The sequence below is a fragment of the Cavia porcellus genome, unplaced genomic scaffold (genome assembly GCF_034190915.1).
Source record: "Cavia porcellus strain 051 isolate PalLab524CR breed Dunkin Hartley unplaced genomic scaffold, mCavPor4.1 scaffold_6, whole genome shotgun sequence".
In the NCBI taxonomy this organism is placed as follows: Eukaryota; Metazoa; Chordata; class Mammalia; order Rodentia; family Caviidae; genus Cavia; species Cavia porcellus.
This window is the reverse complement of record NW_026947489.1, coordinates 93482759-93502306: the sequence shown is the minus strand read 5'-3', so window position 1 is coordinate 93502306 and position 19548 is coordinate 93482759. Positions and strand designations below refer to the sequence as shown.

Here is a 19548-nt window from a genome sequence, read left to right as displayed (position 1 = left end):
AAGCTGGTGGCCCCTTTCGGGGACACCTTGCTGAACAGAGCAGCTCCAGGGACACCAAAGGCTCATACTCAGGCTGTGAGTGACAGGTCTCAGGACAAAGCATGACCCGGCAGAGTCACCTTTCTGTACTCTGCAGGGAATCAGCACATCATGAACACAAGAAGGGAGCTGCTTTACAGACAGGCTAATTCTGTCCTGGTTATTTTACACACTAATATAGTACAGTTAGCAGCTAATACTGAGGAAAGGATTAAAAACAAAATACATAGTGAGGTTCCATTTATAGAAACTCAAAAAACCCATGAAATTAATCCTTATTGTTAATCCTTATTGTTTAGCAATGTGTATCAAGGCAGATAAAGCATAAAGAGAGGCAACAAGGAGCCAACTTTACAGATCAGGTCACCAAGCCTCAGCTGCCATTCTGTGAGCCCCATCCACCCTGCAAAGGACAGAGAGAAGTCAGGTCAGGAGAAAGCCCAGATGACGATGAAAGACAAGCCAGGGAGCCAATCAGATCCCAGGAACACACTGAGGAGGTGGATCCAAAAACCTTACTGAGGAGGAGAAGCCTCCTATTACTCACCTTCCAGTACTCTCTACTCATCCAGAGAAGCAGTCCACCATGCCTGTTCTCTGTATCTCTGCTCTCCCCCTGGCATCTTCAAATAAGTTTGTCTTTTTTATTAAAGAAAAAGTCACATTAGGGGCAGGGTCTGATCCCCAGCACCAACACTTTCCCCAAAAACCTCAAAAAACCCCAAACACAATGACAACCTTTTCTTTTAGGGTATGAGCTTTGGATACATACACACTTGCTTAGTAGTTATTCATTGTATTTATTAATATCTGTATATTTTACACATATTTCACTATCTACATGTATTCCATAATAATAATAAAATTTTAAAATATACAGGTGAGGTGATAGATTTTTGAAGACTACAGAATAATTTACATAGGCAATGCATGAGGATATTTCAAAACAAAGGAGAAATTCCACCAAAGGGAGATGGACATTTCTATTATGTTTAATACTATTCTGTTGCAAAGCCCATATCATAGCAAGACCTCATATTTTCAACATACACTCTCATGTATTCAAAAGTGCTTAATTTATTTAGTGGAAACAAAATATGATAACTTTTCTATCAACTAGTTATGGTTATTATATGTATCTGTGTTGGTTACTTTTCTCTTGTCACTGAGACAAATACCTCACACCCAAAGTTAAAGAAGGGTTGATTTAGTTCCCAGTTTGTGGAGGTTACAGTTCATAATTGGCTGGCTCCAAGACAGGGTAGCATATGGCAGAGGGACAACAGCTCATGGTGGCACAAGACAAGAAGGCAACAAGAGCAAAAGGGAAGGAGTGCAGAGAGCAGACTCTTTCTGTCCCTTCTATTGTATGCAGGCTACACACCCTAGAGTAGGTGAAGCATTCACACCCATAATCACAGCACTGCTCATGAATCAATCACAGACTTTGGAAGCTCCCCCTGTCCCCGTGACTGCATAAGATTTGGGGAGACATCTGAACCCAAACCATAACAGTATCTCTACTTAGACTGTGTTATCCAACACACTATAATTTAACTACTGGTAATATATGTTAGCTCTAGACAAATTACATACCAAATATTTTTTTAAATGACTATGTTTCATATGTTGTGTGAAGCCCTGTAATTGGCTGTCACATTATATCTACAGGTTGCACCACCTTAACTCCCTCTAGAAGTTACATTTGGTAGTTAAGCAGCACCTTGCTTAGCTTTTTTGGCCTGGCCTATTATTCAGGGATTATGCTTATAAGCCCGCACATGGGAAATTTGAAAATTTCATCTAACCTATGACCTTTAGTCTTGCCACTGTTGCTAAGTTACCTGCTGACGTCTCAGAACTCAAATCCCTCCTCCCCAATACTCTATATATTTGATACTCATTCCTTGAATAAATGGGACTTGAATGGAAGGACTTCGTCTTGTCTCCGCTTCTTGTGTCTCTTGTTCCTCTTCATCCCACTCCCCGTCTAGGGTCTCCGTGGACTTACCCGCAGGCCAGGACAATATGTGATATTAGACAATAAAAGTTCTTTGCATGCCATTCTCTGAAGAATATACCATTATAATGTGTCCAAGTTCCTGGTAAACACAACTCAGTTCCTGAATTGTATTTGCAAGTATTTACTGGATGCACTCCACTCGAATTTCCTTGGTATTTACTTACCTGAGTTCTCTATCCAATAGCATTCTAAAAGGCAAAAAGTACTTTTAAAACAAAAGAGAGACACAAAATTTACAAACTATCTGTTATTCTAGTTATAAAAGAAAGCCAGTTTAGATTGACTTTAGAAAATTCATGAGTGCTGTCTGGATGTTAATCACCAATTCTCGTTCTCTAGACTTCGAGAAGAACTTAGTGAGAAGGAGTTGGAGAGGGACATATATCCTTGCAAGTCCTGCTCCCAGGACCTATCTCCAATGCGGGTCAAGTTCCTAACAGCACACTCTGACCTTGAACTCCCCACTGGGTGAAGCCACAGATGAAGACTATGCCCCAATCCAAGAAGCCTCTAAAGACTCTGCTCTGGAAGCAGGGAAGTTTGAGGGACCTTTCAGATCCAAAGGACAGCAGAACCTAGATCCCACCCAATGACCTGAGTCATGATGAGAGTATGCGTATTACCTCTTCAGAGCCCAGCAGCTCAACAGAGCAAAACAGCAGGATGAGAGTGACAGAAAGGTAACAAGACTCTTAGTCAGTCTGGGTCAGTCCCTGAATCTTAGATAGAGGACTTGAGTTAAGAGTTTATGAAATCCAGGGTAAAGATGGCAGATAGATAACAGCAGAATACAGAGTTTCCGTGAGATAGTCAACTTAGAATTCAACATAATACAGCATGGGGAGTCCTGAACAGAGGGATATGAATCTTCTCGACCCAAGGTAAGAAGAACCAGTCAAACATACAGTCCTGGTGCTACAATTGGAACAGCTAAAGGCTCAGGGATCCTGCTGCAGTGCCTAAACTCTTGCAGTGGCAACTTATCAAGCCATCTGAAATCTTGCCTCTTCAACTCACTGGAAACCCACTTGCACTGGGGACAGGAGTCGGCAAACCAAATAGAGAACTGAGCTGGCGGGGAACCTGCAATGAGTGACGGGAATAAAACCTTTCCATAGGAAAAAGGGAGCACCAGCAGACAACATTCTGGGACCATGCAGACTGGCGAGAACAAGGAGCTGCAGTGACTTCAGGCAGCTGCTCCTTTCTCAAGCAAGATTGGTGGGGAGCGCTTGACCTGGGTCACACCCTGGACTGAGACCCAATAGGCTAGCCCAAACCAAGTCCCTACACCTGGCAGTGCACCCTAATGCAGTGAAGCCCTCAACAGGTTGACTGACCCAGAGGGGAGGGCCCAGCATAGGCTGCCCTGGTCTGTACATGCATAGTACACTGCAGTGGGCAGGAGCACCTAGTCAGTATTTTTCAGATGAACTGTAACCAACAAAGAAAGAAACGGGGACCTCCTATATATACCTGTATGAAAGGAACAAAAAATATGAGAAGAAGAAGCAACAAGAAAGGGTCCCTACCCCCCAACCCAGAGAACATTGATCCAGGAAAGGTAAATGCAAAGGAGATTGAGGATGATAAACATGCAATATCAGACATGGCACCAGTGGACATAAAATGATATCTTTGGGACCTCATAGACAGTTCAAAAGTGAAGTATTTAACCAAGTAAAGCAAGATATAAATAGAATAATAAAAGAAATGCTAAGCACCTCTTAAGAAGAAAAAAACAGATGGGAGAATGGAGGAACAAAAAGGGGGGGAATTGTTTGATGAAGAAAATAGAGAAAACATAGAATACATGAAGCAGGTTCAAAGAGATTACCAGGAAATTAAAAACTCCACTGAAAGCTGGCAAAACTGCTTGAAAGAAACTAAGGATAGATTATCCAAACAGGAGGACAGGTTTGCAATGTGGGATCATGAAAGGAAAAACTTCCTAAAATAACAAGGAAACAAGCAGTAATAATACAAAGGCTAGAAGACAACCAGAGGATCTATAACTTAGGAATAAAGAATGTGAATTAAGAAGCAGGGGTACAAACAAAGGAACTACCAAGGCCATTCACAGAAATAATCAAGGAAAACTTCCCAAACATAGGAAAATAAAAAGATATTCAGATGTATGAGGTATACAGACCTCCAGCCACCTATAACCAAAACAGAACTACATCCAGGAATTATAATAATCAAGATCCCAGAAATCCAATATAAGAACAGAATATTAAAAGCTTACAGAGACAAGAAACAGATTACTTACACAGGAAAGCTCATCAGAATTATAGCAGACTTCTTGGCACAAACCATCAAATTGAGAAGAGCATGAAGTATTCCAAGCCCTGAAAGAAAATAACCTCCAGCCCAGATTTATGTACCCTGAAAAATTGTCCCTAGAAATTAATGGAGAAACAAAATTTCTTCCAAGATAAAGAGGAACTAGGGGGATTTGCAGCCACCAATCCAACTCTACAGAGAATACTACAGGACATCCTAGAGAGAGAGAAAAGTACCAGGATACCAGGAACAGTGGCAGAGAAGCCTCAATGAATGGAACAGAAAGAAAAATGAAGAAGACAAACAGACAACTAATGATGGAAAAAGAGCATAACACAAATGAGGCAGGGAAGGTTGGATATAATTTCTAATATAGATGGCCTAGATACACTAAATTAAGGAAAAAAAGAGAATTGCAGGCAGAGTGGATCAAGAGGTAGGGTCCACCAAGATGCTCTTCATAGAAAATATAATTAGCCTGAAGAAGGGCATATGGACCGAAAATCAAATATGAGAAAACAGAACTCTATGTGATAGGGAACCAGAGAGTAATAGGGGCAACTGGACGAGTATTTATGGATAGGTTGGAAGGATAGGCTTTAATAGGTAAAGAAATACAACTAGAGATCAAGTCCAAAAGTGAGAAAGTTCAGAAACACTGAGGTAAATAGCAGGTTGCTCCTACAATATAAAATCAAGGGTGTTGGGGAGACCCAAAAGTGCACAGTGCATTCTGGGGGAGTAAAAGGGAAGGAATAGTCTTTAAAAAGACAGCAGAAGATATTGCTAATAGTGTATCCGGAATTAAAACCTATATTACTCGCACCACTCTGCTTAGATAGAACTTATTCCGTCCCAGTTTGTATAAAAGCACTAGATCTGAGGACACAGACAGCTATCCTAAAAATATCAGGATATAGCACAGCAATCATCTTTAATTTCCTATTAATCTATTAATCTGGATCCCTGTATAACTTATACTGTTATATCATGACTGATCTTAGTTAAATCTGATTTGCTTGATTGCTGTTTGTTATTGACAGATTTTATTCAAAATTGTTAAGGCTGATAGTATCAAGTCAGAGAGTTTAGACAACTATAGTGAAAATGTCAATGATTCACTACGGTACCCATTCTGGTTTGATTACTACCTGTTTTTGTAGTTCTACACTACCTACAAAGTTGTATTTCTATTAATACTGTTATGTACTGATATATGCAATTATACTTTATCTGATGATATAGCCAATTCTATTGATGATAACAAGAGACAACTCAGTAACCATGATATAACTCCTTGTACAACAGTCTTATATGTCTTTTTAGTTTTATGTGTCTATAGGAATATGCTTTGTTTTGTTCTGTCCTGCTTTGTTCTGTTTCTCCCACTAATATAGAAAGGATGAAAATACATGTTAAGACTCATACTTGCGCAAAACCTATAAACAGTTTATGAGAACTGGTCTTATGACACATGATGAAATGAACAAATACTTTGAAGGAAAAAAGGCACTACCGGACCCAAAGCTGATTCCAGAGTGTCATGATGTGAAATCTAGCAATACTATTATTCTTTTTTCAGAGTGATTTTAGTCTGCTTTGGTTTGTTTAATCAAACATTAATGAAGATATGGATAAATGTGTGTATGTTTAAGTGTATAGGATTGATAACCATATTACTAAGATTTTATTAGATAGTTGAATAGAACTATTTGCAGTCTCCCTGGTTGAATTCCCATCTATATGTTCCACTTTTGTATCTTGAACAATTATTTGTAAGAGGACAATATGTAAACATCAACTAGTGATTTATTACTGTTTTTGTCTTTGAATGTACTACTTCTACCCGTTTTCTGTTTTGTATTGTCTTTCTTTAAATAAAATTTTAAAAATAAAAATAAAAAAAGTTTGTGAAATCCAAAAAGATTGGAAGTTGAAAGTACAAGGAAACCCTTCCAGACACAGTGGAGAGCTGTGTACCTGAACCCCAGGGTATAGGTGATCTCTGCAGTTCAGTCTTCCCACACTCCAATGAGGCCCTCAAATGAGTTCTGGGGACTGTTGTGGACAATGAGAAAAATTTTCTGCCACTTAGCTCCACACCTTCAAGAGTTCAGTATATTGCACAGAACGACCTAGCACACACACTGCGATCCACAGCAAGGAGGGCAGGTTATTCTGTGGTGTCACCACACCAGCAGGTCTGTGTTTCACATGCGAACCTTCACTCACCTGGCCCAGAGCGAAGGAGTCATCAGGGGAAATGCAACCTTAATAGAGTTCTAGGCTTGCAGGAGACACTGGTTCCCAAGGGCACACACAAGGGCTGAGAAAAACGAGTCAGGGAGTGATGAGCAAGGGAAGAGTGGCATGTGACAGCTGCTTTGGCAGAGCTGGAGTGAGGGGGAGACCCAGGAGGAGGAGCAGAAGAGCTGCTGAGTGACTCTTACAAACATCAGGAAGAGGAAATTCTGTTTTCCATCACCTTGAACATTTAACAAGGAAAATATCATTGCCTAATGTGATAACTGCTGACTTATTAACACAAACAATAACAAGGAAAGAGGGAGCCAATAATGACAGCAACCACTTAGCAGGGTATAAAAGGGGCCCAGGGAAGGGAGGCTTCCACACCTCACAGACCTTCACCTCACAAACCACCCAGAACTTTAGCCCCAACACCATGGTCAACTCCTGTTGTGGCTCAGTCTGCTCTGAGCAGGGCTGTGGCCAGGAGAGCTGCTGCCAGCCCAGCTGCTGCAGGACCACCTGCTGCCGGCCTAGCTGCTGTGTGTCCAGCTGCTGCAGGCCCAGCTGCTGTGTGTCCAGCTGCTGCCGGCCCACCTGCTGTGTGTCCAGCTGCTGCAGGCCCAGCTGCTGTGTGTCCAGCTGCTGCAGGCCCCAGTGCTGCCAGCCAACTTGCTGCATTTCCAGCTGTTGTAGGCCCAGCTGCTGCATCTCCAGCTGCTGCAGGCCCCAGTGCTGCCAGCCAACTTGCTGCATTTTCAGCTGTTGTAGGCCCAGCTGCTGCATCTCCAGCTGCTGCAGGCCCCAGTGCTGCCAGCCAACTTGCTGCATTTCCAGCTGTTGTAGGCCCAGCTGCTGCATCTCCAGCTGCTGCAGGCCCCCGTGCTGCCAGTCTGTGTGCTGCCAGCCCAGCTGCTGCCGCCCCAGCTGCTCTAATGGTTCTTGCTGCTGAGGCCTCTGACCCCCACACTCCTGTTCCTCAGCAGTCAAATAGAGGTCACATGTCAGCTGATCATGGGAGACCAGCTGAGATTGGGTTTGGTCCCTGGATGCACTCTCTTCTCTACCGAGGCTCAAATTTCTTTTTTTCATGAAAGTTTGAACTTTCTCTGAACATACTTGCTTTCTCTCACATAGCCTCAAATGGAAATATTCCTACATTTTAAATAAATCTAAATTTTGCAAGCATAGAAATAAAATGTGGTCATATGTCCTTATTTTTCCTTCACCTGAAGATTGTTTCCCAAATAAACTACATGCTTTCAAATCCCTGTTGGTGATTGTCCCAGATGACTCCCAGTGGACTAATAAACTTCTCTGTGTGTGTGTGTGACCACACATGACCCAGTCAACTTCCCACAGCTCCACTTATGAGCACAGGAGGCTTAGGGAGACAGCTAGACAGAAATCAGTGCAACTGTCTACCTTGGAGTCTTTGTCACACTGGCATGTGGGAGATAAGGTCAGCGGCCACCCTGTTACTTTTAACCTAATGGAGGCTCTGTTTGAGTGGTTGTCACCTTCTCATGCTTGTGCTCAGGGGGATTCACTAACATCAGAACCAGAAGTTGGGGTGTGTGTGTGCACAAAATCCTTGTGAGATCACCCTGGCTTGAGAAAGGTAGGAGCAAATCAGGAGTAAGCTAGTTGAGCAGGAGCACCTGAACCCAAAGATGGTTTCAGGAATTCTCCCTCTTGTGCCCTTCCAGGAAGCTCCAGGCTGTGGGTAGGACATCAGACCTGCCTGTCTCTGGGAGAGAGTGGCTGCGTCATGGCACTGCCTCTCAGTTCCAGCCAGCTGCAGGCCACCCCGGGCAGGAGAGGGTGCAGTCGGGTCAGACAGCTCTGAATAATTTGGTCCTGGGAGCTGGGGACCAGGTCTACCTGTCACTGTGCATGCCGCATTCACCCAGGCTGTGGATGGGCACCGGTAGGGTAGATCTATCCCTGTGGATCTCATATCAACCACCCTGAGCAATGTGCACCTCCATCTGTTTCTATCCCACTCACTACTGTGAGATGCTCACAGTGAGGGGAAGCAGGGCACCAGAGAATGGGCCTGGATAGCAATTCTGCTAATGTGGTGGACAGCCCTGGCAGGGTTTCCTAGGCTCACAGCCTTGGCTACTATTTTCCTATTGAACCACAGTGGTTGTCCATGCCCCTTTCAGCTGAAACTGGACCTGGAAACACCAGGAATGCCCCAAAGCATCCCCTAATTGCTACATGTGTTCTATCTGTCCCCAATTACAGCACAACTTTTCCCTCCAATGGGAATGAGGTCACCACCAATGAGAATAGCTCTCTTTCGTTCGATCTGGGATTCTCAGTACAAGAAGCCCAGCGTGATCAACAGACCCTGATAATGTTCTCCCCCATCAGCCTCTGCTCTGTCCCCTGGAGGTGGCACCTCTGCTCCAGGAAAGGACCTTTCCATCCAGGAGTCTGAGTTTGCGCAAGAGCCAAGGATAGGCTCCAAGGCACGGCTCCCCGACAATGGAGGTGAGGGGAGCCTGTCTTTGGATGCCTTGCTTCTATGTGTTGATGCAGCTATTGGAGGGGACACAGCCCACCTCACCGGCACCCATTTAAGGTGTGTGTGACACTTTCAATCATTGAGTTTCTTCCTACAAGGGTTCTTCACCAAGCGGGCTTCAGAAAGCAGTAGCACCACACCCTCTGTGTTCCATCCTTTCTGGCGGACATCATATGAAGGAGGAACTGTCAGCTCCAGGGTCTTGGGTTTATGATTCCACATCCTTTGCTATAGATGAAGTCTGTTGGTCACGGCTGCCGTTACACAGGCTTCCCTGGCACAGGTCTCATATGTGAGCTGCTATACATTGGTGCTGATTGAGGGCCTGCAGGCTGAAGCAACAGACCCTCACTCATGGAGAAACCAGATGTAAATACTACTGTGCACATGCAGGATACCCAGAACAAGGAAGTAGCTGAGGTCCTCCAGGCATGTTGGCTGTCTGGGGCCGCTGGGTTTGTCTCTGGCTGGCAGGTGATGTTCTCTGTCCAGGCTGGACTCGTGAGCACCATACCATGTGGTAGCCTCTGGGATTTCTGTCACATTGCCCATGTTGTCACAGGTGTAGTTCATACTTCTGGTTTGCCCGGTCTGGTTTTCATGCTGTCATCAACACCTGACCACTGTGCTGCTGTGTAGTGTCCAGAAGATCTACACTGCTTTGGACTCCGTGACAAAAGGCAGAAGAGCTCAACCTGCCATGGGCTGGGCCAAGGATGGCTACCTCAGTGGGTTCCGTGGACACAGCATGCATTTCCACCTGGCCCCCTTTTATTTCTCTCTTTATATTTTTGCCTTTTCATGGCTCCATTTGCCAGTTTGGTTGCCACACATGTCACCCCACAGCCTGTGCCTATCTGCTCTTGCCAAGGTCTCATCGTGCTCTCAAATCCCACCAGCTAGGACTGGATCTCTTCCTGATGGCTCTGAGATCCACCGCCCTCTGTTGTGATCTGCCTGGGCTTTTGAGATCTGAGCTGGAGCATCCCAGAGAAACAACAAGGGCTTGCCACCCCACATTTCCAAGTCTCAGGTGGTGCTCACCTCTGAATTTTGTTGGTAGCTTATCTGGGGTTGCTCAGGTGGATTAGCTTCATTCAGAGGCCTCGCTTGGAGTTTCCAGGGCAAAACTTCATACCACGCAGCCTAAGGGAAGAATGTGCCCTGGTGTGTGTTTGTGACCTAGGTAAACAATGACCAGCCGTGTCTGTGCATCCCCTGAGTGGACTATGGGCCTGACTGGATCAAAACTTCTTTAGGTTTTCCATGACCACTGCCCTATTCTCATGGGGCCATGTTGATGTATAATTGTCAGTGTCCATGGAAATCTGGTCTCCAGTATCCCCCAATAGTGATGTGTGGCCCATCCCCCAGCACTGCCATAAGGACTTTACAGGTGGACTGCAGAGACGAGCAGGTGTGGATTGGCTCTACTTGCTTCTTCTGGGGTTCTTGCTTCTTTTGAGCTGGTGGCTCCCACCTCCCAGGACTGCACCGTGTTTGAAATCCGGCTCAGGGTCAAGGCTTCCACTGGAATTGCTTATCACACACTTGGTTCATTCACTGGCAGGCTCTTTTAAATGCCCGTGTACACAGAGGAGTGTCCGTAGATACCCACGGCATGAGTGGACTGTTTTCCCAGTCTTCTTCCACAGCCTGTGAGAGAGGCCACCCATGGCAAAAGTGCAAGCCCTGAGCTGCTGCCCATCATAGACCTGTACTCAGGTCACACCTTAGAGTCAAATGCTTCCACTGGAGCTTTGCTGCTCTCTAACCTTATCATTCCCAGTACCCCTGAGTAGCTAAACTCGGCCATGGTGTTATCTAGCACAGCCCTGATGTTAGAGAGCAGACACTGCTCAGTGGCTCAGCAGCCCTGCTGACTGCCTGGCCTGACCCTCACTGCACTAGCAAAGAGCGACCTTTGGGACATGCAGGGAGAAGGGACAGCCTGTCATGGCTCAGGCCTTATAGCCAGGTCTGTTCTGGTGTATCCAGGTCGCTGGGCCCTTTGAGGCTTCCCTCCCCTCCTATGGGCTCTGCAGCCCCCAGTGAATCTGGGTCAATCGCCGGCTGTTATGTTACATTACTTTAAAACATAGCACCTTAGCGTACAGCACATGCACCATGCTGCTTTTTTTGACAGCCAGGGATCCAACTCAGCCTGCTGCACCCTAGACCTCTCATTCATTCATGAGTTTCATTATGGTGTGGCCAGCATGGGGTGTCACACAACAATCACCCCGGGAGGATCCCTTCCCAGGTCACTTTGGGCTACTGAGGGCATTAGGATCCTGACACTATGTGCATAGGAGCCTGAGCACTTGGACAGTGCTGAGTAGAGGCAGAACTCAGCTGTGTCACGTGGCCCTCTGCCACAGCAGTGGGGTCCTAGGGACAGTACAGAAGGAGGGCTGTGGAAGACAGGGGGCCAGCGAGCCGACAGTCACCATCATGTGTCAGTCATTGAGCTCTCGTGTTGCCTTGGCTGTAGTCACTTTCCACTGTGTTTCCTGTCTGACTGGACAGTCCTCATCTGTAGGGAGCTCTTGGCTTTGGCATTAAGCCTGGTGTCAAATAAACAGGATTATCATCGTTGCTGTGAGCAGCGCTTCAAATTAAGTTTCTACTTTGGGAGGTTTGCTCTGGTGTTGGGAATCCACCCGTTGAAATTTAATTTTTATTGGCATCTCTGTTCTCAACTGAATTCCACACAGTGCCCAGGACAGAGACTGTTCAAGGAAGGCAATCTCGATCTTTGCTGCCCATGGCTGTAACCGGAGGGCCGTTAGGATCTCAGGCCTCACACCATAGCAATTAGGCAGGAATTCTCCCAGACAGCAGCCAGGCTTTGGCAGATTGTCACACTGTCCCAGGGGTGCTAGGTTGGCCAGCTGAGGGAAGCACAGGTGAGGAGCTGGAGCTGTGTGCCCTGGTGGTCAGGGGCAATGCTCCGCCTCCAAGGTGTGGTGCAGGGCTTTCATATTCCCCCTGAATTTACAAAGCAGCCTTTCCCCTAACAATGGAAAAGCTTTCCTTCTAGGTCTGTACTTTCCCCTCTGTCTCTTTGTAGAGCAAGCACAGGTATCACATTAAGGACATAGACGTTGTTGAAACCTTTTCCATCTAAAGATTTGCAAATGCAGGCTTATGAATAGAAACTGCCAGTAGAGCATTTGCTAAGCATGTTAATGTGCTAAGCACATCCCTACTGTCTGGTCTTCAGGTGGTCTTAAGACGTGCAGGGGTTCACCACAGAGAAACCACTTGGTCTCAGACCTCCTGTTCCCCGATTCCCCAGACAGTTGGTGAACTGGCAGCACCTCTCTGTCTCTCTCTCTCCGTCTCTCTCTCTCTCTAGGTCTTGATAATAGTCACATAACCAGCTGTATGCCTATATTTGTATCCTTTAACCTTTTATTGTATACTGATTAAAAAAAAAAAACTAAAGAGTGAAGTCTAATCCACTACTTCAAAGATGTGAGGAGACCATAGAGCTTAGTGCAGAGCTCAGTAATTCAACCCAGAGGGGGAGATGCAGGTGCAAATGCAGCCCGGGACAGTAACACCAGGTCACCCAGCTCAGAGAAACCTCAAGCAAATGAAGCATGTGCTGCCTTCATGTGGTCAGGCAGAGGCGGAAGGAAAAGGCAGAGGAAAGTGAGTCCACACCACAGAACCCGAGAAAGCAGCACCTCAGGATACAGCGGAACTCGTAGTCACTTCCCCCAGGGGCTGCAAAATGAGTTTGGAAGGTTTCTTGTGAATAAAAAAAAAATCAACAGTATCATTCAGGTCTTTTTTTAAACTTGGAAATCTTTTTTTTTTCTTTCTTTCTTTCTTTCTTTCTTTCTTTTCTGTTTCAAGAAGCTTGCGATATAAGGATATGAAACATGCCTAGGAAGAGAAAAGTAAACCACCAAAAGCCTGTCCACGGGCTTGGCTTCATTTTTGCAGAGAGACTGTGTCTTCACATTACCGACACAGTCATCTTGCTGGACGGATGCCTCCCCATGATGCAAGACTGTGAGTTAGCCCCCCATGCCAGCATCATGCCATTCCACCTTAAAAATCCATCCACTTAGACCAGGGATATAGCTCTGTGTCAGAAGCACCTGCCTGGCGTGTGCGAGGTTTAGAGTTCGATTCTTGGTATTGGAAAGAACCTCATCTAATCACGCCATGGCTTTCGTTAAAGCAGAGCGGTGGAAGTTCGAGCACATTTGGTTTTCCTTGTTGGAAATGCTCAGGACCAGAAAGGGGTTTCCATCTTGAAAGACTCTTGTGTTTCCCAGAATTATCTTGAACATGGACCCTGATTGACAGTGGGGAGGAGGCACAGCCTGATGCCTCCTCGTTCCCGTGCCAGAGGTCTGTGTTCACATTGCCACCTTCTGAACCCACCTCCCCTGTAAGAAATGTGCAGCACAGTAAGACTCAGCAGCCTACTCCCAAATCACGGGACAGGTCTATGGGCCTGAACAGTCAGTGTGTGGAGTGCGGTACAGGGGGCCTGGGACACTGGTTCCAAGAGAACAATGTCACGTGACTGCTGTCTTTGAAGAAAGGGAAGAGAGAAAGGAACTTGGGAAGCTGATGAGGAAGAATGATGGGTAAATCAGAACATGTAAGGAAAAGGAAATAATGATTTGCATTCACGTGAAGATTTTGCCAGGAAAATACACTTACCTAATTACATAATTGCCTATTTATTAACACAGACAACAACAGCAGGAAAGAGTGCTGCTTGGGGTGACAGCAGCTGCTTAGCAGGGTATAAAAGGGGCCCAGGGTAGGGAGGCTTCCACACCTCGCGGACCTCCACCTTGCAAACCACCCAGAACCTCAGCCCCAACACCATGGTCAACTCCTGTTGTGGCTCCGTCTGCTCTGAGCAGGGCTGTGGCCAGGAGAGCTGCTGCCAGCCCAGCTGCTGCCAGACCACCTGCTGCAGGACCACCTGCTGCAGGCCCAGCTGCTGTGTGTCCAGCTGCTGTAGGCCCCAGTGCTGCCAATCTGTGTGCTGCCAGCCCAGCTGCTGCCGGCCCAGCTGCTGCATCTCCAGCTGCTGCAGGCCCCAGTGCTGCCGCCCCAGCTGCTGCATCTCCAGCTGTTGCAGGCCCAGCTGCTGCATCTCCAGCTGCTGCAGGCCCCAGTGCTGCCGCCCCAGCTGCTGTGTGTCCAGCTGCTGCAGGCCCCAGTGCTGCCGCCCCAGCTGCTGCATCTCCAGCTGTTGTAGGCCCAGCTGCTGCATCTCCAGCTGTTGCAGGCCCCAGTGCTGCCGCCCCAGCTGCTGCATCTCCAGCTGTTGCAGGCCCAGCTGCTGCATCTCCAGCTGCTGCAGACCCCAATGCTGCCAGCCCAGCTGCTGCCTCTCCACCTGCTGCAGGCCCCAGTGCTGCTGCCCCAGCTGCTGTGTGTCCAGCTGCTGCAGGCCCAGTTGCTGCATTTCCAGCTGCTGCCAGACCACCTGTTGCCGCCCTTGCTGCTCTAGTGCTTCTTGCTGCTGAGTGCTCTGCTCTGCCTGCTCCCAACTTTAGCACCAGTCAACCCTGATGTAGTCCATCAGGAGAGATCAATCACAAAACCTCAGTTCCAGCTGGGCTTGTTTGTGGGCTCCAAATTTTGCTTTGAGGTGGCTGTCTCCTCTCCTCTAAGTTACTATCTCCCAAATTAACACAACTTGAAATTTCTCTCAAATCTTCTGGGTTTCATGAAAATATTTGCTGTCTTATCCCATATCTTAATAAATGTCATGTCTTATCCCATATCTTAATAAATCCTAATTTTTGCAGTCACACAAATATAAAGTTGTTGTGCCTATTTTTCCTTCTTAAAGTGCCCTTCTTTGGCAGTTTTTCTGTAGCTCATCTCTAAGGGGAGAGGCACTTGGTTTTCGGTGGGCCAGCTGTGTTCCGGTAGCACTCTTCCTCTAATCCAGCAGAACAGCTGGTCCTTCAGGCAGCACCTGGACAATGACAATCATCTGTGTTCCTATTCCCAAGGTGGCTGCTACATCATGCTGAAGGGCAGCCACCCTGGGAATAGGAACACTGATGTGTTAGACCTCCTGTCCTCAGGACCAACCCAATAATTTCTTTAGAAAATGATTCCCAGAAGTGCAGTGAAAATGGAATTGAGAAATGTCCAGGATAGGGAGGTAAGCCAGCACAGGTCACACATAGGGCAGAGTGCCCAGGGGCAGCTGCTGTTATGGTTTGTGTTCGGATGCCCCTGCAAGCCTCATGCAATCACGGATGTGGCTGAATCCAGTGTTCACTAATAGAGACCAGTATTAGTATCTCTCACCCAGATCTTATAATGGGTGTGTTCAGTGGAATTCACTAAGAGGAGGAACTAAAACAGGGATTTAGTCCAAAAGCCTCCTGAGTCGATCTCACAGGACAAATCTGGAAGAGATTGCAGGAAGCAAGTCAGAATAGCAGAAACATCAAAGCCAAAATGCAGTGTCAGGGGTTCTACCTTGCCTGACTCCTCAGCAAGCTCTGCAGGGTGTGGCAGCTGAGACCCCACTTCTAGTGGCCAGGACAGTGAGCCGTGCTCTCCTCCTTCTCTGCCTTGGTCATCAACAGCTACTGCCACCTGGGACAGGAGCAGAGGGCACAGTCAGGGCTCCCAGCTCTGATGACATGGCTCCTTCGAGTTGAGGGCAATGACTGGAGAAGATGGTAGGGGATGGTGTGCACTCCACCCTCACATAAACTTCTGGGAGAGCACTGTGAGGTGGGATGGTGGATGTGGGTGGGTGCTGGGGTGATGGAAGGAATGGAAGGAGCTCTCAGTGCTTCTGTCTGCAGCACTCAGAGCTCAGTGCTCTAAACTCTGTGTCATTCTCTATTATTTAGATGCCAATAAGTGTATTTTAATTATTTTAGCTAATTTTATTTTAATTTAATCTTACCCAAAAACATGCAATACAGTGGCTTAAAGAGGTGGATTTCAACCCTGGCTGCCCCAGAGGTTTATCTAAAGGAGCATAAAATATTTCCTGGAGTCCAAGCCCAACCCTACCCCACAGAAATCACAACAGCTAAAGCAGAATGTGGGGCAGACAATTTCCACAGCTCCCTGAGGGAGGGTCACGAGCAGCCAACTTTGAGAACCACTGGTTTGGGGCAGCAATTACTTTCTCAGCCTCTCATGGACAGCAAAACAGCCCCTCCCAGGAATCCCATGGTCCCACAGACTAGCTAACACAATCTCCCTTTATCTTCCAGCTTTGCAAACAGAAGCACATATAAAACAAAAGCATGCAAACCAAAGCACTTGCTAAGGTGTTTAAAGTGAAAAATTACTGCAAAGGTCATGGTTTTAACTCAGTTAAGGATGATACCTAGGGTGAGCACCCCATCTCTCTGTTCCAGGGACTTTCCTAATTTCTGCGGTGCCAATCTTGAGCTTTGGAATGTCCACAATGCTGAGCAAGCAGGGACAGTTGGTCATGCTGCCCTGAAACTGGCTGGTAATCACTGAATGGATACTTTGGGGTTCATTAGTGCAACTCTGAAGGAACTTGGGCGTTACACACTAGCAGAGACATACGCCAAACCAAAGAAGCCAGGCAGAGAATAAACTGTCCTATATACTAGCTGTTTGATTTCTAGATTACGACTAATCTGGGCGCAAATCCCCTCAACTACTTTGTGGTGCGGGGTTTACTGTGAAGGTTATGAGCTTCCTGGTGCAATGGAAGAAGTGTCTCGCATCTTGATAGACGCGGAAGTTTGCTAGATGTATCCATTTTCTCACCCATGCAGCAATACACTCAGCAGGTGTGAAATTTCAGTGCATGTAAATTTTACTTGTTCATAAAGAATAAAACCTAATGAGAAGTGGTTATGTTGGAACACATCTACCATGTTAACTGGTTTGCTGCTGGCACCATGGTTTTTATTGAACTAGCACTACCAGAAGCTTCTTGATGTTGTTCTCCACCTCCCAGCCGCGGGCAATCCCTGAGAGGAGACTCTAAATCGCATGCTAACCCCAGGGCTGGCAGCAGGTGTCTCACAGGTGATTTGCTCAGCATCCTATAAACAAGGCCCTGCCTTGAACTTGTACGAAGAGAGCAGGCAGGAAGTGCCCCAGCCCGGCCCGCAGACCTCGAGGGTCAGAGGCTCTGGGTGCATGTTAGAAATGCAGGTCCTGAGGCTGCCCCGGCACTCCGGAATTCTGGGGGACTCAGCTATCCAGCATCTAACAAAGTGCACCCCACAGTGGATGGTAAGCAGACATAGCAATTCGATAAGGTGTAGTTTATTAACTCCACTGACATTTCAGGGACCCTAAACACTATGTTGGTGATTTCTCAGCTCTGGAAATAAATTCTGAAGACACTCAATCTTGATTATTTTTGCTTCATTCACAAAATGCTTTTAATGAGTGAAATAAGAAATAAAAATAACACCACGAAGTGCAGAATCCAAGAGACCGGATGGAGGATATAATCACCAGAGAGCAGAGGGGCAGTTTAAGAAACAACGTGACACTGTCATCACGACTACACAAGTAAGTTACCTGGTACAAGTTTAAGGACAGCGCATGTCTCATCCAGGGAAAGCAATTCCAGGGACGCAGGGGTCACCAACACCACATATCTGGAGAGCTTCCTCATTCCCCCAAGATGACCCACAGGCGAGAGCTTCAGCCTCTGTGCCAACAGACACCACGCTAAGCAAATGGGCTCCCTCTCTGTGGTCAGGGGAAGAAGGCATAACTGGAAACACGAGTGGCCAGTCGTGCTGCGGGAGGGGAGTCCAAGAAGAGAGAGTGAGGAATGTGATCAGGGATAGCGAGTGTCATGTGACAGCCCAGGTGGAAGAGGTGACAGGCGTGGTCTGCTAGATGCCATTCCGTACAAGTCAGGGGGAAAAGCACAGCAGGAGAGCTGACTACAACTGGGCAAAAATGTTTCTAACACAGCATTACCACATAGCTTAGTAATTAGTTAGGTAGTCAATAAATAAAAACAAGGAAAAGGTGTTAATGATAGGGAAAGGGCAGTGTATAAAAGACTGTAGCATGAAGAGACTGCTGAACGCCAGAACCTCACACTCCTGCAAGCCCACCTAGCACCTCCAGCCCGACACCATGGTCAACTCCTGTTGTGGCTCCATCTGCTCTGAGCAGGGCTGTGGCCAGGAGAGCTGCTGCCAGCCCAGCTGCTGCCAGACCACCTGCTGCAGGACCACCTGCTGCCAGCCTAGCTGCTGTGTGTCCAGCTGCTGCAGACCCCAGTGCTGCCAGTCTGTGTGCTGCCAGCCCACCTGCTGCAGGCCCAGCTGCTGCATCTCCAGCTGCTGCAGGCCCCAGTGCTGCCGCCCCAGCTGCTGCATCTCCAGCTGCTGCAGACCCCAGTGCTGCCGCCCCAGCTGCTGCATCTCCAGCTGCTGCAGACCCCAGTGCTGCCAGCCCAGCTGCTGCAGGCCCCAGTGCTGCATCTCCAGCTGCTGCCGCCCCTCCTGTAGCAGTTCCAGCTGCTGTGACTCCAGCTGCTGCCGCCGCTGCTGGTCCTGTGGGTTTCGCCCCGTGTGTGGCCAGGTCTCCTGCCACACCTCTTGCTACTGCCCCACCTGTGTCATCTCTACCTGCCCCCGCCCCATGTGCTGCGCCATCCCTTGCTGCTGATGTGAGGCTGTCAATCCCTGGTCATATAACACACATGGCAGCCACCAGTGTCTGAAGAAACGGGGCTCTTTGTCTGCCAAATCCTCTTGTAATGTGGCCTTCAGCATTGAATTCAGCTCCTCTGTAAAAAAGCAGATGAAAACACATCTGTTAAAAGATTTTTCAGATACTCCCCATGCATCTATTTTTAGGCAAGCCATGTCTTCCCTTCTAAGTGTATGCTAGTTAAGAAGAGCTCATGGGGCACTGTTTCCCGGTATTCTCAATAAACAATTATTTCCCACGATGCTGAAATCTCCTGATGTGTTTTTCCTCCAATTTGTTAATGAATGACGTGTGTGTGTGTGTGTGTGTGTGTGTGAGACCTTCCACACCGGGAGGGGGGGGCTTATGTCACCAGTATTGGCATTTGTCCCATGACATGGGGAAGTTATTGACCTCTTCTGGCATCAGATTTCTTCTCTGTGGAGTAGAGAAACATTACATTCTCCAAAGGTTTAAGGACTGACTCCATGTAATGCCAAGCGTGCAGGGCCTCGCTTATAACTTAATTCTCTACAAACACAGCTCTATTGCTAGACTTGAACAGCATACTCTTTTCAGAGTGGCAGGGGGCTTTGTACAGCTGTTTCACCTCCAAAGCTAAGTTTTGGTGTACGCCTTAAATGTCCTTTAAAACTTCAGTTAGTTTTAAAACTTCCCAAAGTCATCTAATTTTCACTTGACTCTATTTCTTCTTCCAGGATTGGTTGTATAAATTTCAAAAGTA

The 19548-nt window shown here is 47.0% G+C and overlaps 3 protein-coding genes across 3 annotated transcripts; all 3 read left to right on the top strand.

Moving 5' to 3' along the window:
- The first annotated feature begins 6992 nt into the window (after positions 1–6992).
- LOC134476556 (keratin-associated protein 4-9-like) lies at positions 6993–7794 on the top strand. The gene has a single exon (XM_063251530.1). The coding sequence runs from the start codon at positions 7032–7034 to the stop codon at positions 7545–7547; it is 516 nt and encodes a 171-aa protein (XP_063107600.1). The 5' UTR covers positions 6993–7031; the 3' UTR covers positions 7548–7794.
- Positions 7795–13951: 6157 nt separating this feature from the next.
- Positions 13952–14929, top strand: LOC100733027 (keratin-associated protein 4-2-like). The gene has a single exon (XM_003466957.3). The coding sequence runs from the start codon at positions 13991–13993 to the stop codon at positions 14639–14641; it is 651 nt and encodes a 216-aa protein (XP_003467005.2). The 5' UTR covers positions 13952–13990; the 3' UTR covers positions 14642–14929.
- Positions 14930–18173: 3244 nt separating this feature from the next.
- LOC111755953 (keratin-associated protein 4-6-like) lies at positions 18174–19065 on the top strand. The gene has a single exon (XM_023563918.2). The coding sequence runs from the start codon at positions 18243–18245 to the stop codon at positions 18777–18779; it is 537 nt and encodes a 178-aa protein (XP_023419686.1). The 5' UTR covers positions 18174–18242; the 3' UTR covers positions 18780–19065.
- Positions 19066–19548: the final 483 nt, after the last annotated feature.